The sequence below is a fragment of the Anomaloglossus baeobatrachus genome, chromosome 4, assembly GCF_048569485.1.
Source record: "Anomaloglossus baeobatrachus isolate aAnoBae1 chromosome 4, aAnoBae1.hap1, whole genome shotgun sequence".
In the NCBI taxonomy this organism is placed as follows: Eukaryota; Metazoa; Chordata; class Amphibia; order Anura; family Aromobatidae; genus Anomaloglossus; species Anomaloglossus baeobatrachus.
Window position 1 is genome coordinate 34358964 of NC_134356.1, and position 16826 is coordinate 34375789.

Sequence of the window (16826 nt, forward strand, 5' to 3'; positions counted from 1 at the left end):
CGATGTCGTAACGTGCAAAGTACCCCTTACAGGGACCAGCAATCGCAGGCAAAGCAGTGCTAAGCTTATAGCCGGCGCTGGTTCACCAGAGATGACAGAATTTAAAGCATCCAAGCTCTGGAAGTGAGGCCCGAGAGAAGGCTCTGCCCCCTAGCCATGTGGACGGGGAGGTGGAACCATGACACCTGTGTCTGTTGTCACCGCCTAAGACGCAGAGTTTAGGTTCAGTGCGCATGATCAGAAGTCACCGTGCTTCCGGTCATACGCACTATAAAGCCGGGTGTACGCATCCCTGCTTTATAGAGATTTAGTGCGCATGACTGAAAGTGCTGGGACTTCTGATCATGCGCACTGAACCTAAAGCCGGTGTTTGAGGCGGTGACAACGGACACAGGTACGCGCGTCACTACCAATGACGCTGGGAAATGGGCATTAAATAGCATGTTAGTACGCCCCTGCGGAAGGGTAACATGCTAAGAGGGCGGACTAGTCGGGGGATATAAGAGGACGGATTAGTCTTTGGGACTAAAGATCATAAAGGATCTTTAGAAATACTTTTTCTAAAGATCCCTTTATCTAGACTACTAGATACAGGGACAGTTAGGCAGGGATTAGCCGGAACTGCTCGTGGTTTGGGTGCATATTGCCCCTGACAGGTTCCCTTTAATTTTATTGATGACTTCTGTAATGTAGATGATTATACAAATAAAATCCATCACACATCTCCCCGTGAATTTGAAGAATTTTTTTTATTGGTAGGTATAAAATGTAATATGTTTTTCAAGTTTTAAAGTGCCCTTGTTATTTGTGTCTCATTAGAGTAAATAAAGTCGACCCTTAAATTTGGAAATTGTGTATTTTGGATGTCGCTTAACAGAGCGGCGGCCATCGTTACCATATTTTTGGCTTATTTCATAAATTGGCTCATCCTATTCGAGTCATAGGAGAAAATGAACTCACGCACTTCCAGGAAATAATCACAATTATTTCAAGAATTCCCTCAAGAAATCACTATAAGAGATTTTAGATTTTAAATCTTTATCAAAGCAACCAAAAATGTAGAAGAATTCATCCTCCGAAAGATTGATGCCAAATTTTCGTAGAACCTGCAATGAAAAATAGATGTAAATCACAATAATCAATTATTCAGTAATACATGCAGTGGGGTGTGTAAAAAAAAAAAAAAAAAAAAAAGTTATTTGCCTGTGGGTCCTCTCTGTCACGGGTGTGTCAAGTTTGACAGAAAGTCCTATGGTGTCTGGCTGTAGAAGGTCGCAGCTAGGGATGATCGAATATCACAAATATTCGGCAATATTCGGCTTCGCGAATATTCGACGAATAGGTCGTCGCTATGGGAATATTCGATGCGCAATGTAAGTCTATGGGAAGCTATTCGGCAACTATTCGGGATTCCCATAGACTAAGGGGTACTTTGCACACAGAGATAAATCTGCGGCAGATCTGTGGTTGCAGTGAAATTGTGGACAATCAGTGCCAGGTTTGTGGCTGTGTACAAATGGAACAATATGTCCATGATTTCACTGCAACCACAGATCTGCCAAAGATTTATCTCTGTGTGCAAAGTACCCCTTACATTGCGCATCCAATATTCGCAAATGGTCAAATAGCGGCGCCCCATTCGTCGAATATGGGCGTAGCCGAATATTCGAGGTATTCGATCATCCCTAGTTGCAGCGTTTGGCTGCACAAACTGCTCCCTGACATTCTCTACTTGGGATTAATCCCTTTCCCTTTAGGACCCTGCAGATATCCTCACCTTTCAACTGTTAAATCAGTACTTCCCTTTGAGCGTTTATAGACTCTAATTTTCCCTGGATCTGTGCTGGTGATAGGTTTAAGTTTATTTAAGCTCTGAATGCAAGCAGTTGGCTTGCACTCATCTGAACAAACATTGTTATTCTTTGCTATACTTCTCCCTGAGCCATCCGGAGATAAGCTGTTCATGTGCTTTCTCCCAGTGTGTGCTCCCAGTGCGTACTTTAGTGCTTAGTGGGGTTGACTAAGCGCTCATCCCACCTGTCCCTACCTAGGGCTCAGTTCTAGGGTCAGGTATCCTGCTCGGTGTAGGAACCTATCTCGTAGGGTGGTGAGGGAAGCTAGGTGCCAGCGATGGGCTTGATCAGGGGTCACCATCTCCCACTACCTAGACACAGGGTGTCCTTTCCCTTCCCTTACGCCGTTCACTTGGTACTTCTCCGTACCTAGAGTGACACTATCCTGTGTCACCAGGAATAGAGAAGTGTGTTCTGCAATTTCCAGGAACTCCCATATAAATGAATGGCGAGAAAAGCCTATGAGCGGCCACCTCTCCATTCCTTGCCTCAAGACGGATGCAAGTCCGAAAGGGGAATCCCAATTAAAAAAAAAAAGGTAATTTTCTACACCTAAGGGTCCAGTATATCCTTAATACACTTTCAGTGAACATTTTCTATGTTACCTGTTTAAAATCCTGAATGTTGATATATCCAGACCGTGTCTCATCGTAAGACTGAAAAGTTCTTCTAATTGGTCTCCAGTTGCTCAGGATCTTTGGCTGGATCCTAAGTACGGCATCGAGGAAATAGGGTCCGTATAATCCAGTACCCATCTAAAATCCAAGAAAATGTTTAAGATAACGACAAAAGTATCTTAAAAAGGTTGTCCACCTTTGGTGATTTCCCATCTCCAAGATCCTATCCCAATATGTAGTAGGTGTAATCTAATATATAAAGCTGAGTGTATGTATGTATGTATGTATGTATGTATGTATGTATGTATGTATGTATGTATGTATATGTATGTATATATGGCCGCTAAAGGAATCCGCACCGTCGCAATTATAATCCCGAAATTTTGCACAGACACCCAATGTGACTCAGGGAACGTCATAGACTATGTCTTGACCAGAAAATTTAACCCCGTGCTTTACATTTATTCTCCAAAAAACCTGCCTCCATTATAGTGAATGGAGCTGCGAGTCACAGGTTATTAACAGGAGCTGTGAGTAGTTGCTATAGGAACAAAATAAATTGTTAGTATAGGAAGCTTATGTGTGAGGTAATAAGATGTCGGTGGGGAGACTGATAGAGACAGACAGAGACAGACGGGGACAGAGACAGACGGGGACAGAGACAGACGGGGACAGAGACAGACGGGGACAGAGACAGACGGGGACAGAGACAGACGGGGACAGAGACAGACGGGGACAGAGACAGACACAGACACTGATACAGAGACAGACAGAGATAGACACAGACAGAGACATGGATGGAGAAAGACACAGAGACAGACAGAGACACAGAGACAGACAGAGACACAGAGACAGACAGAGACAGACAGAGACACAGAGACAGACAGAGACAGACAGAGACACAGAGACACAGAGACAGACACAGACAGAGACAGACAGAGACAGACAGACACACAGAGACAGACACACAGAGACAGACACACAGAGACAGACACACAGAAAGACAGACACACAGAGACAGACACACAGAGACAGACACACAAAGACAGACACACAAAGACAGACACACAAAGACAGACACACAAAGACAGACAGACACAGAGACAGACAGACACAGAGACAGACAGACACAGAGACAGACAGACAGACACAGAGACAGACAGACACAGAGACAGACAGACACAGAGACAGACAGACACAGAGACAGACAGACACAGAGACAGACACAGAGAGAGAGACAGAGACAGACAGACACAGAGAGAGAGACAGAGACAGACACAGAGACAGACACAAAGACAGACACAAAGACAGACACAGAGACAGACACAGAGACAGACACAGAGACAGACACAGAGACAGACACAGAGACAGACACAGAGACAGACACAAAGACAGACAGGGAAAGAGACAGACAGAGGCAGACAGACACACAGACAGAGACTGGGAGAGAGACAGAGAGACAGTTACTATCCCGAGCAACGCCCGGGTACTACAGCTAGTAATAATAATATTAGCAAAAACCTCCAATCAGGAATGTAGTATAGTTCTCCTGATTAGCCATGTCTCTTATTTCATGTGCAAGGCATTGCAGTTTAGGTATCCATGGTTATGACCATGAGCAACTAAGTAAATAACTGTCATTATATGAATGGTCGTAACCATAGATACTTAAGCTGCAATGCCCTGCACATGAGGTAAGAGATGTATCTAATCAGGAGAACTATACTACTTTTCTAATTTGCTAATCTTATTATGCCTACTACATATTGGGATGGGAATAACCCTTTAAATGCATGTAATCATTTTTCCAATTCACCTCTTTTCTTGCTAATCAGTCTAATTGGTTAACTATTTTTACCCAGCGAGGGACTGCCGTGATGGGAGAAATTAAAATAAGGAGTGTGATATATTAGTTTTCTAGTAAATGCAAAAAGAATCTAATTTTGTTACTTGAGGAGCAAGATATTGAATACGTCCGACATACCGGTATGCGGGGCTTCTGCAGCTTCATCCTCTGTAGGAGGGCATTATTTGGAGGTGTGGCTCCAGGGGTGAAGGTCCGGAGGAAATCTGAATAGGAGAGCTTTCCGCTGTTTTCCAAATCATATTTCAGTGCTAAATTCTTAAGTTCCTCCTCAGAAACGTCCATGTTAAACTGCCGAAGAACAGCTGCAACAACGAATAGAAAGTAGGTTACTGAGGCCGAAACACAATAAAATGGCGCTCCTTTGGAATAAGGCGTTGTATGATCCTCTATCTATAGGATAAATGTCTGATTGGTAAGACCCCAATGATCTGGAGAACGGAGGCCAAAAGCTCTCTGTGCGAGTAGAACAGTAGTGAGCATGTGCGAACATTGCTTCTACAGACAGTGAAGGGAGCAGCAGTCGCACACTCACTACCATTTCATTCATACAGGGGACATTGAAGTTCTCTGTTCATGTGATCAGTGGTCACCAGCTTTTGCTAAGATCCCAATGATCTGGAGAAAGGAAGCCCAAAGACCGTTGTGTATGTAGAACAGTAGTGAGCATGTGCGACCACTGCTTCTACAGACAGTGAAGGGAGCAGCAGTCGCAAATCTCTACCATTTCTTTCTTACAGGGAACATTGAAGTTCTCTGTTCATGTAATCAGTGGTCGCCAAACTTCACCGAGATCCCAATGATCAGGAGAAAGGCGGTCCAAAGTCCCCTGTGTGAGCAGAACAGTAGTGAGCATGTGCGAATGTTGCTTCTACAGACAGTGAAGGGAGCAGTGGTCGCACATGCTCACTACCATTTCATTCATACATATAGGGGACTTTGGAGTTCTCTGTTCTTGTGATCAGTGGTCGCCAACCTTCACCGAGATCCCAAGATCTGGAGAAAAGAGGCCCATAGACCCTTGTGTGAGCAGAACAGTAGTGAGCATATACAACCACTGCTTCTACAGAGAATGGAGCAGTGGTCGCACATGCTCATTACCGTTTCATTCATACAGGGGACTTTGGAGTTCTTTGTTCGCGTGATCAGTGGACACCAGCCTTCGCTAAGATCCCAATGATCTGGAGAAAGGAAGCCCAAAGACCGTTGTGTATGTAGAACAGTAGTGAGCATGTGCGATCACTGCTTCTACAGACAGTGAAGGGAGCAGCAGTCACACACTCACTACCATTTCATTCATATAGGGGATTTTGAAGTTCTCTGTTCATGTGATCAGTGGTCGCCAGCCTTCGCTGATATCCCAATGATCTGGAGAAAGGAGACCCAAAGCCCCCTATATGAATAGAACAGTGGTGAGCATGTGCGAACATTGCTTCTACAGTGAATGGAGCAGTGGTCACACATGCTCACTACCATTTCATTCATACATATGGGGGACTTTGGAGTTCTCTGTTCTTGTGATCAGTGGTAGCCAACCTTCACCGAGATCCCAAAGATCTGGAGAAAAGAGGCCCATAGACCCTTGTGTGAGTAGAACAGTAGTGAGCATGTGCGACCACTGCTTCTACAGACAGTGAATGGCGTAGTGGTCGCACATGCTCACTACCATTTCATTCAGAGAGAGAGAACGGAGGCCAAAAGCTCCCTGTGCGAGTAGAACAGTAGTGAGCATGTGCGACCACTGCTTCTACAGACAGTTAATGGCGCAGTGGTCGCACATGCTCACTACCATTTCATTCATACAGGGGACTTTGGAGTTCTCTGTTCTTGTGATCAGTGGTCTCCAGCCTTCACTAAGATGCCAAAGATCTGGAGAAAAGAGGCCCATAGACCCTTGTGGAAGTAGAATAGTAGCGAGCATGTGCAAACGTTGCTTCTACAGACAGAGAATGGAGCAGTGGTCGCACATGCTCACTACCGTTTCATTCGTACATATAGGAGGACTTTGGAGATCTTCGTTCTTGTGATCAGTGATCTCCAGCCTTGCTAAGATCCCATAGATTTGGAGAAAGGAGGCCCAAAGACCCCTGTGTGAGTAGAACAGTAGTGAGCATGTGCAAACGTTGGTTCTACAGACATTGAATGGAGCAGTGGTCGGTAATGCTCACTAACGCTTCATTCATATAGGGGACTTTGGAGTTCTCCGTGCGTGTGATCAGTGGTCTCCAGCCTTCATATAATGTACATTCATGACCTATGACGTGGATTCTGTTTATATGACAGCCCCTTTAACTAGACACTGTCTTTTGGGAAGACCCCTATGGATACTGAGTCCTTCTCTCCACCCCGAGGACATAGGAGCCTAATGTTTGGTTCTTTTCTATTCTGGATCGCAGTGAAGATCTCCTTGGCGTGCAGCCACCATAGAGGGGTTTCTCCATTGATATGGGCTTACCAAAGAGTTGTGCCCACCTATAGCACGGGTTAGTCGGTTATAATTAGGGATTTTTGGTTATCTATTTTTACCCAGCAAAGGACTACCATGGGCTGCAATGCCACATCCAACCTGTGGACAGGCGGGGGCGCTGTTCTCACAAAAACGCCAACAAGATTTTTCCCATTTCTTACAACATTGTTACCTAAAATATATATAACATAATTTATTACTAAATTAAAGAAGGTTTAATGATGCCGGCCGTGGAATGAGGTTTTTGTACTAATGATCAAAACAAACCATACAGTTAATTATCTCCATAAGATTTGTAACTCTTCATTAAACGTCATTAGCTTTGTGCTCATCTCGGCGTAGGAAACCGAGTTTTTGCTAAAAGGAAGGACCCTCGTGGGCATCTAACTTCAATTATAGTGAAGTGAACGCTATTAAAAATCTCAGAATCATTTCACAGTGATGGATATATCAGCCATGATGCCAGGGCGGTATCAATGGCGGACGGAAAAGTCATGGGAGCCAGTGCCACCTGCCTTCTCTCCTTACAACTCTGGCCGTCAGCTAAGATCAGGGTCAGATCTGGGTCAGAGGAGACCTCCCTAGTCCAATTGGGAATGGGTCTGTCATGGGTGACAGACAGTCATGTGGTTTCTGGCCATAGAAGGTCACAGCGTTTGGCTACGCAGAATGCTCCCTGACTTTCCATTGTTCCTGCTGTCAGTATTCATTGGTATAGGTAGCTTTCCTGCTGCATTCAACTCTCCCCCTTTTGGATCCAGCAGGAGCTCGACTTCCACCCAGCTGCTGATCATCAGTATTCTCTTGGTGCTTATATACCCCTTCCTTCTTTGGACTGGTGCTGGTGATATTTTTAGTTCATTCAAGCCTTGGTTGCAAGCAGGTGGCTTGTACTCCTCTGTAGTATTGTTGCTGGAAACTTTGCTGAACTCCTACCTGAGTCATTTGTGGATAAGTAGTTCATGCTTTTTCCCCTGTGTGTCCTCCTTGTGTCGTCTATAGTGTTTAGTGGGGTTAACGAAGAGCTCAACCCATTGGTTCCCTATTTAGGGCTTAGCACTAGGGATACCTAGGGTCAGGTATCCGGCTCGGCGCATAGTGGCTGACGAACAGTTCATCCCATCCATTCCCTATTTAGGGCCCAGCACTAGGGAAACCTAGGGTCAGGGATCCGGCTCGGCGCATAGTGGCTGACGAAGAGTTCATCCCATCCATTCCCTATTTAGGGCCCAGCACTAGGGAAACCTAGGGTCAGGGATCCGGCTTGGCGCATAGGGGCTAACGATGAGTTCATCCCATCCATTCCCTATTTAGGGCCCAGCACTAGGGATACCTAGGGTCAGGTATCCGGCTTGGTGCATAGTGGCTGACGAAGAGTTCATCCCATCCATTCCCTATTTAGGGTACAGCACTAGGGATACCTAGGGTCAGGGATCTGGCTTGGTGCATAGTGGCTGACGAAGAGTTCATCCCATCCATTCCCTATTTAGGGTACAGCACTAGGGATACCTAGGGTCAGGGATCCGGCTCGGCGCATAGGGGCTGACGAAGAGTTCATCCCATCCATTCCCTATTTAGGGCCCAGCACTAGGGATACCTCGAGACAGGTATCCAGCTCAGCGCATGGGTGCCGAACCTATATAGGGTGCTGAAAGCTCTGCTGAACTCCTACCGGAATCATGTAATGATTAGTAGTTCATGCTTTTCCCCTGTGTGTCCCCCTTGTGTCATCTATAGTTGTTTAGTGGTATTGATGAAAAGCTCATCCAATCCATTCCCTATTTAGAGCCCAGCACTAGGGATACCTAGGGTCGAGTATCCCGCTCAGTGTATAGATGCGGAACCTATCTAGGATGGTGAGGAACCCCAGGGACCAGCAGTAGGTTTGGTCAGGAGTCACCATCTTCCCTTTCCCTAGACACAAGGTTTCCCTTCCCTTTCGCTTGGTACTTCCCCGTACCTAGCGTGACAGGTTCTCTCTTATTTTGTCTGGCGGGAGGGAAATGTAGAGTATAAAGAGCATGAACTACCAAGTCCTGACCAGGGACCACATTTTTAGGGTCATACACCTTCTGTAATCGTTAAAGGCATTCTCCACTTTAGACAATCACTACTTGTTAGGTAGACCATAAAGTATCTCCTGCCGAGACCACAAGATCTGTTGGGAAATCTGTCAGTAAGGGTTCAACTTCCCTGCAGTGCCCCTGCAGGGGAAATTGGGTATTACACAATACTCATTGAAATCACTAGGCTCTCTGTGTAATAGAAGACAGGACAGGTCCTCCAGAGAGAGACGGTCTTTGTAATCACTCTCTTTACACCCATCAATGTAAAGATCCAAAATTCCATTCCAGGTTGTTTCATCCACCAATTGTCCCAGGATCTAGGACTTACGCCATATGAGACTTAAGGGGGCTTTACACGACATCGACACGACATTTACTGCGACATCGCTAATGCAGAGTCGTTGGGGTCACGGAATTGGTGACGCACATCCGGCCACATTAGCGATGTTGCTGCGTGTGACACCGATGAGCGATTTTGCATCGTTGCAAAAACGTGCAAAATCGCTCATCGGTGACATGGGGGTCCATTCTCAAATATCGTTACTGCAGCAGTAACGATGTAGTTCGTCGCTCCTGCGGCAGCACACATCGCTATGTGTGACGCCGCAAGAACAAGGAACCTCTCCTTACCTTCCCCCCCGGCCGCTATGAGGAAGGAAGGAGGTGGGCGGGATGTTCCGGCCACTCATCTCCGCCCCTCCGCTGCTATTGGGCGGCCGCTCAGTGACGTCGCTGTGACGCCGCACGGACCGCCCCCTTAGAAAGGAGGCGGTTCGCCGGTCACAGCGACGTCGCCGGGCAGGTAAGTATGTGTGACGGGTCTGCGCGACGTTGTGCGGCACGGGCAGCGATTTGCCCGTGTCGCACAACAGATGGGGGCGGGTACCCACATTAGCGATATCGGGACCGATATCGCAGCGTGTAAAGTAGCCTTTACTCCATACGTGGCCTCCAAAAATGATTGCACCATAGCCCTAGGTGTTATTTAGGCTACCTGAGAAGTCTGTAGGTGTGACTTGACCCTCCTTTTCCTGGTCTTTTTCTCTAAATGCTCTATGAACATCCAGCCAGCGTTTGGAGATTTTACTTTTCAGCTTCTTTTCGATTTGCTCACAGTTGACGATTGGCGCCGGCTGTGGTGCTGCGGTGTGCGGCCTCTGACCTGGAGTCTGTGGAAAAAAAAATAGTTAAAGGGGTGGTGCAGAATTTGGCTCGAAACTCGCTTACAGTCATGGCAGCATCAGAAGATGTTCAGACTACAGACTCTGACACTCCACACTATGCCTTCTCTGGTGCGTCTGAGCTGCACAGGGAGGCTCGGGCGCCAACCAGCTGTGGGCTCATTAGTGATTGGGCTAGGAGGAGTTCATTGCTGCTGGTTACCTTTTGCATCACGTGTTGCAGGAGACCTATCACATTTACTTCCTGCCTTTTTAAGAATGAGGAATCTGGCTTCCCATGCCGACTATAGCTTTGTGTGTTTTTGTGTTCCTGTTGCTGGTGACTTGATGTGTGCTGCTTAGTGTTCTGTGGAAATCCTCTCGTCATCTGCTTTATTTCCTCCTCATCACATATTGTCTTATATCTCTATGTGTGCTAGTTGTGTGATCAAGTTTCCCCGTTTATCCAAATCTGTGGGCGACGCGCCCACTGGGGCCTGGGGAGAGTGGTTACCGGGCCACGGATCCGATTCTGCTGATGCTGGGATGCAGCGGTGGCCAGGCCTGGTTCCGTGACCACAGGGTGTCATTAAAATAAAGGTGTAGGGGATGATGGAAGTTATTCGTGATGCCACCTGTGGTATGCGGTCAGTTTGGTGCTGCTGCGAGATGGGGACCTCTGGGGCTGATGGTGACGCAGCTTAAATGCTGTAGCTCTACACAGGTAGAGCTGGGTCCCAGGGTGGATGGGGGTGATAGTAGTAGTCTATTATGGCGGGCGCAGGCAAATAATGGAGCGACTCAGGGATGCAGTCAATAGGAGTTTACTCCTACCACCTTTGGAGTGCCAGGATTCACAGTGATGGGCTCCAGCCGATCCCGGGTAGTTCGGAGGTCGAGTCCGGTGTGCCTTTCTTTCGTGTACTCTTTCCTTGGCCGACTTCCGCGGTGGCTTCGCCCTCTTGCCTTGCGCCCTCGCTCACTGAACCATGTTCCAGTGCCCGTGAACCCTGTTGGGCGGCGTGAAGCTCTATCCTTCTGGTCCGTTTTGGGTCACTTTCCAGTGAATTCATGTGCGGTGGTAGCCTCGGTGCTTGGAGACACCTCAGCCACTGGTTTCACTAGGGGGCCCGTGGGTTTAATCTCCTCTAGCCTGGGGACCAGTCCCAGAATTGCGACCGTGTCCCTCCACTAGTTGATTATATGTTGGACGAGTTCACGGGGGAGTGTAAGAATTCCGGTGGGCTCTGGGACCCTTCTGTCTATGCCCGGTCCAGACCGCGGGTCTTTGCTCCTCCACTGCTCCTCTCCAACCTTCTACACCTACTCTCTCCACACGGCACCCCTGTTCCCATTCAGCTGACTGCTCCCCCGGTTTGGTTTGGGTATAATCCCGCCCTTACCATGTGTGGTGATGTGTAGCTGAGTGAGTGTGATGTGCTTTTGCATGAACCAGCATTGACCTCCTCCTTAGCCAGGATGGAATACCAACCCTCTGGCTGAGGTGCAATACCTCTGTGGCGACTGAAGCCTCAGGGGTGCCACATGGGTCCAACCCTGGGGTGGGGGAGAGGGGGTATTAGATTAGGGCAAGGAAGGCAGCCCAGACATCGTCACCATTAGACATATCTCTGGATGTAGGGACAGCTAAGGCCCCCTTGCTTGCCATCCTAGAAGCCTCAGTCCCATGTTAACCCCCAGTGACAACTTTCCCTTGACAGATGATGTATTGGATTGAGGAAGGATCAGGCAGTCTGAATTCAAAAGCCTCATCCTCTTTTTTTTCTTCAGGGAAGATAAGCCACTGCCAGAAATGTCTGGCAGTGTCTTTCTCCCCTCTTTCCAACTGGCCAATCATGTATATGGCAGAATTGAGAGTAATGACCATCAGTCAATGGAGCGTTATTTAAGATGCTAAGGTTCCTTTAGTCAATGTCTAGTCAACATGATAATACTCATATTATTAACCCATGTGAAAATCATATACATTTCCTATTTTTCCATATAATAATCATATAAGAAGGGGCAGAACTTACAGGAGGTTTATTTACAGTAGATGGCGCTGTTTTTGGCCGTCTGGTCACCGATGGCCGTCCTTGTGTGACCGATTGCTCTGGCTTGTAGTTTGGTTCTGCATTCCGTGGCAATGGTGACGGAGTAGTTGGCACTTCACTGCCGAACATCTTCAAGAAATCATGGTATTTCAGATTGCCATAAGCATTCAGAGGCAAAATACTCCAAAGGTGGTCAAACTGTGGGGAAAAAAAGGAATATCTAATATATCCATAAATGTGAGATAAAAGTAGATTCCTACAGTAGGAGAGGATCTAGAATGTAAAAACAAATTTCAATATCCTTCGTTCCATTCATTGTCTATGAGACTGCTGGAAATAGCAGAGCTAGTGATGAGCGGGCACTGCCATGTTCGGGTGCTCAGTACTCGTAACTAGTGATGAGCGGGCACTACCATGCTCAGGTGCTCAGTACTCGTAACTAGTGATGAGCGGGCACTACCATGCTCGGGTGCTCAGTACTCGTAACTAGTGATGAGTGGGCACTACCATGCTCAGGTGCTCTGTACTCGTAACTAGTGATGACCGGGCACTACCATGCTCAGGTGCTCGGTACTCGTAACTAGTGATGAGCGGGCACTACCATGCTCGGGTGCTCAGTACTTGTAACTAGTGATGAGCGGGCACTACCATGCTCGGGTGCTCAGTACTCGTAACTAGTGATGAGCGGGCACTACCATGCTCGGGTGCTCAGTACTTGTAACTAGTGATGAGCGGGCACTACCATGCTCAGGTGCTCTGTACTCGTAACTAGTGATGACCGGGCACTACCATGCTCAGGTGCTCGGTACTCGTAACTAGTGATGAGCGGGCACTACCATGCTCGGGTGCTCAGTACTTGTAACTAGTGATGAGCGGGCACTACCATGCTCGGGTGCTCTGTACTCGTAACTAGTGATGAGCGGGCACTACCATGCTCGGGTGCTCAGTACTCGTAACTAGTGATGAGCGGGCACTACCATGCTTGGGTGCTCAGTACTTGTAACTAGTGATGAGCGGGCACTACCATGCTCGGGTGCTCAGTACTGGTAACTAGTGATGAGCGGGCACTACCATGCTCGGGTGCTCAGTACTGGTAACTAGTGATGAGCGGGCACTACCATGCTCGGATGCTCGGTATTCGTAACTAGTGATGAGTGGGCACTACCGTGCTCAGTACTCGTAACTAGTGATGAGCGGGCACTACCATGCTCGGATGCTCGGTATTCGTAACTAGTGATGAGTGGGCACTACCATGCTCAGGTGCTCAGTACTCGTAACTAGTGATGAGCGGGCACTACCATGCCCGGCTGCTTGGCACTTGGACGATCAGATGGATGGCTCTCACTGGAGTGCCGCCTTCCACCATTCACTAAAGGGAGCTGCCTCTTTGTGTCGGATTGTTCACGAACTACACAACCAAGCACCTACGATACTCGGACGAGTGCCGACCGTATCCGAGCACCCTGATGCTCAATCGAGTACTGAGCAGTGCAAAGCAAGCTCGCCCATGATTGAGCAGAGCATCTCGCTCAACTTTCTCAAGCAGTCCCATAGTTAATGAACGGAGCAGAGGTCAAGCATGTGCACCTACACATAGTTAACCTCTACTCCATTTGTTAACTATGGGACTGGAGAGCTCAATTCCCGGAATCCAGGGCCCCATTCTCAGGATCACTGGGAGATTCAGTGGTAAGAATCCCAGCAATCAATAAGTTATTACTAGTGATGATTGGGATCTACCATGCTCGGGTGCTCAGTACTGGTAACTAGTGATGAGCGGACACTACCATGCTCGGGTGCTCAGTACTGGTAACTAGTGATGACCGGGCACTTCCATGCTCGGGTGCTCTGTACTCGTAACTAGTGATGAGTGGGCACTACCATGCTCAGGTGCTCAGTACTCGTAACTATTGATGAGCGGGCACTACCATGCTCGGATGCTCAGTACTCGTAACTAGTGATGAGTGGGCACTACCATGCTCGGGTGCTCAGTACCTGTAACTAGTGATGAGCGGGCACTACCATGCTCGGATGCTCTGTACTCGTAACTAGTGATGAGTGGGCACTACCATGCTCGGGTGCTCAGTACTCGTAACTAGTGATGAGCGGGCACTACCATGCTCAGGTGCTCTGTACTTGTAACTAGTGATGAGCGGGCACTACCATGCTCGGGTGGTTGGTATTCGTAACAAGTAGTTAATGCGGGGATGGGAGCGATGTGAGTACCAGAATATAATGGAAGTCAATGGGGGACTCGAGCATTTTTTCAGGAAATTTTCAGGAAAAATTGTCGAGTTTCCCATTGACTTCCATTATACTCAGAACACGAGTCATGCCCATCTGAGCATTAACTGCTCGTTAATAGTGATGGACAGACTTGCAGATCCGGGATTGGCAAATCTAACTGGATTTAACACAAAAACAGTTCTGGTCCGGAATTGATCCCGGATATCTGGCCAGGCGCTGGTCCCCATATAAGTTTATGGGGACCAGAATCTGGCACTTAAAAATAGTGGTGGAAAGCATAGGGAGATAAGCTCTTACCAAGGCTAAACTAAACCTACCAAGGCTCCAGCGCTACTGTAACCGCTTCTGGGCCCCTCCCTCTATTTCCAGGGCTGCTTATTAGTCTAATACATGTTCACTGCTTCCCCCACCCACTGGAAGTCCCCTCGTCTGTGATTAGTTGCAGTCAGACGCACCCCCAGCCTGTGAGACAGCGTCTCGTACTGTTTGCAATCACAGACCCCTGTCTGCAGGTCACTGTATATCGAGCGCCCCTGAGGAATAATAATGCACGAAACGCGCGTCGGGGTATGCAGTGAACAGGACCATGTATCAAGGTAGTTATCTTTGTCTACTTAACTTGTTACATATGCAGGACATATAATGGGATTGCCCTCACATTGAAAAATAGTATGTATTTTATCCAGCTTTGTATAACATGGTATTAAAATATCTACTCCTTGATAGAATATAATTTATTATCAAACTTTATTTATAATCATTGGTCATTGCACGATGCACTTTGTCTTACGGTTTCGCTGCTACTAAGGAAATATTTCTGACCATGAATAATTTTTGTCCATGAATTTGTTTTTATGTAATCTGTATTTTTAATATATTTATCAATAAAATTCAGTATTTTATCTACAAAGAATTGTTTGGCCATTATCCCCTCTTTTTACATACTGGCTCTAGGTTGGGGATTTTTTGATTGATCACTGTAGACTGGTGTAAAAATAAATCAATCAATTTTTTTTTTTCGTATGATTCCACCATATTATGATACCCAACACAGATAAAGCATATGGCTACAGGCTGCAGCCCCCAGCCGTGTGCTTATCTTGGTTGGGTATCAAAATAAGAGGCGGCTTTTTTAAAAAATCAATTAAATAAATAATTTTAAAAAACGGTGTGCGGTCCCCCACCAATTTTGATATGCAGCCATAATAAAGGCTGGGGAGACCCAATCTTATTGGGCCCCCCCCAGCCTTAAAATAGCAGCTGGCAGCTGCCCAGGATTGTTGCATCCATTAGATGTGACAATCCCGGAAGGAATGCTATAATCTCATCTCATCTCATCTTCTACATAAACATTTTGTCTAGTTTGTAACACCCATTTTGCCTATAAGGGAATTACAAATGTTAAGTTAAGGGGTTCCTCTTCTATTGGACAGACTGGAGAGAGGTTACTAAAAGCGTCCTCTCTCTGGAGGACCAGTCCTGTATCATGAAGATAATATACTGATTTGAAGGTAATTCCAAAGTTCCCCTGTGGAGGCGCTGCAGGAAAACTGAACACTTACTACCTGTTTCCACCCCGGATCACAGTCCGGTAGTCCCAGTAATCATCTGTGGCCGATAATGAGGACTTAGACGACTTAGATAGCCCTTACCTGGTCATCAGTTAGCAACATGAAATTTTTGTAAAAAAACTCCCGGAAGTCTTCCTTCGAGATGACATTGATGCCGGCATAATCTATGTTGAAGAGGTCCTTGGTGACGGAGTAAAAGCGAGCGGCGATTACTTCCCGAATGTGTGTCACGATGTCCTTCATGGTCAGCTCTTGACCAGATCTCGGCCTGGTGGCCCTCTCCACTCGCTCCACCCAGGTGGAAACCGGCTGTGACGGTATAAAAATGAGGGTTTTAATGGATTTTACATTCAAATGTTGAAGGAAGTGGTCGTTTCGATGATCTATGTAGAGCTGTGGCCGCTAAGGGTGTAGATAGTCTCGGAACGTCTGGCACCATGGGGCATGAGTGGGTTTAGGGCGTCTGTATGGGGCATCATGGACCATTGGCAAATGGTGAAAATGCCCCTGGTGAAAGACTTGAGGAATATGCCTCTGGGCCCAGATACCAGCCATTAGTTGGGGGTATCATTGAGGTCTATCTCATGGCCCGCCACCAAGGTCTTTTCCTGACATGTCCATGTCACCTAAAATAGGAGAAATTGTAACCAGGACTAGACTTACACGGAACAGTGCCATGTACCAGGTAGTGCCTAAGTAATAGTGAATGGGACAGAACAGCACAGCGCCACACACTGTGTAGTGGCCATTCATGTGTACTGCAGCCTAGCTCCAATTCACTTCAATAGGAGATGAGCTGCAGTGCCGAAGAATGGCAAACACACGGTGCACATATCTGATATTGATGTCCTTTCCCAAGTTTGTAAAATCCCTTTAATCTTAAAATACATGAAGCCAATGGTGTCAGGCCATCGGTGGATTTCTCCG

General features: G+C 47.1%; 1 protein-coding gene across 1 annotated transcript in view; it reads right to left on the bottom strand.

Annotated features, from left to right (window-relative positions):
• Positions 1–662: 662 nt before the first annotated feature.
• EFCAB6 (EF-hand calcium binding domain 6) overlaps positions 663–16826 on the bottom strand; it is a 182817-nt gene continuing 166653 nt past the window's right edge. Inside the window, exons 26-31 of the mRNA XM_075343359.1 lie at positions 15981–16208; positions 12064–12279; positions 9862–10036; positions 4455–4639; positions 2459–2608; positions 663–1106 (exon numbers count right to left, since the gene is read on the bottom strand). Coding sequence (XP_075199474.1) covers positions 984–1106; positions 2459–2608; positions 4455–4639; positions 9862–10036; positions 12064–12279; positions 15981–16208 — 1077 coding nt within the window. The 3' untranslated portion in view covers positions 663–983. The remainder of the gene's footprint in view (positions 1107–2458; positions 2609–4454; positions 4640–9861; positions 10037–12063; positions 12280–15980; positions 16209–16826) is intronic.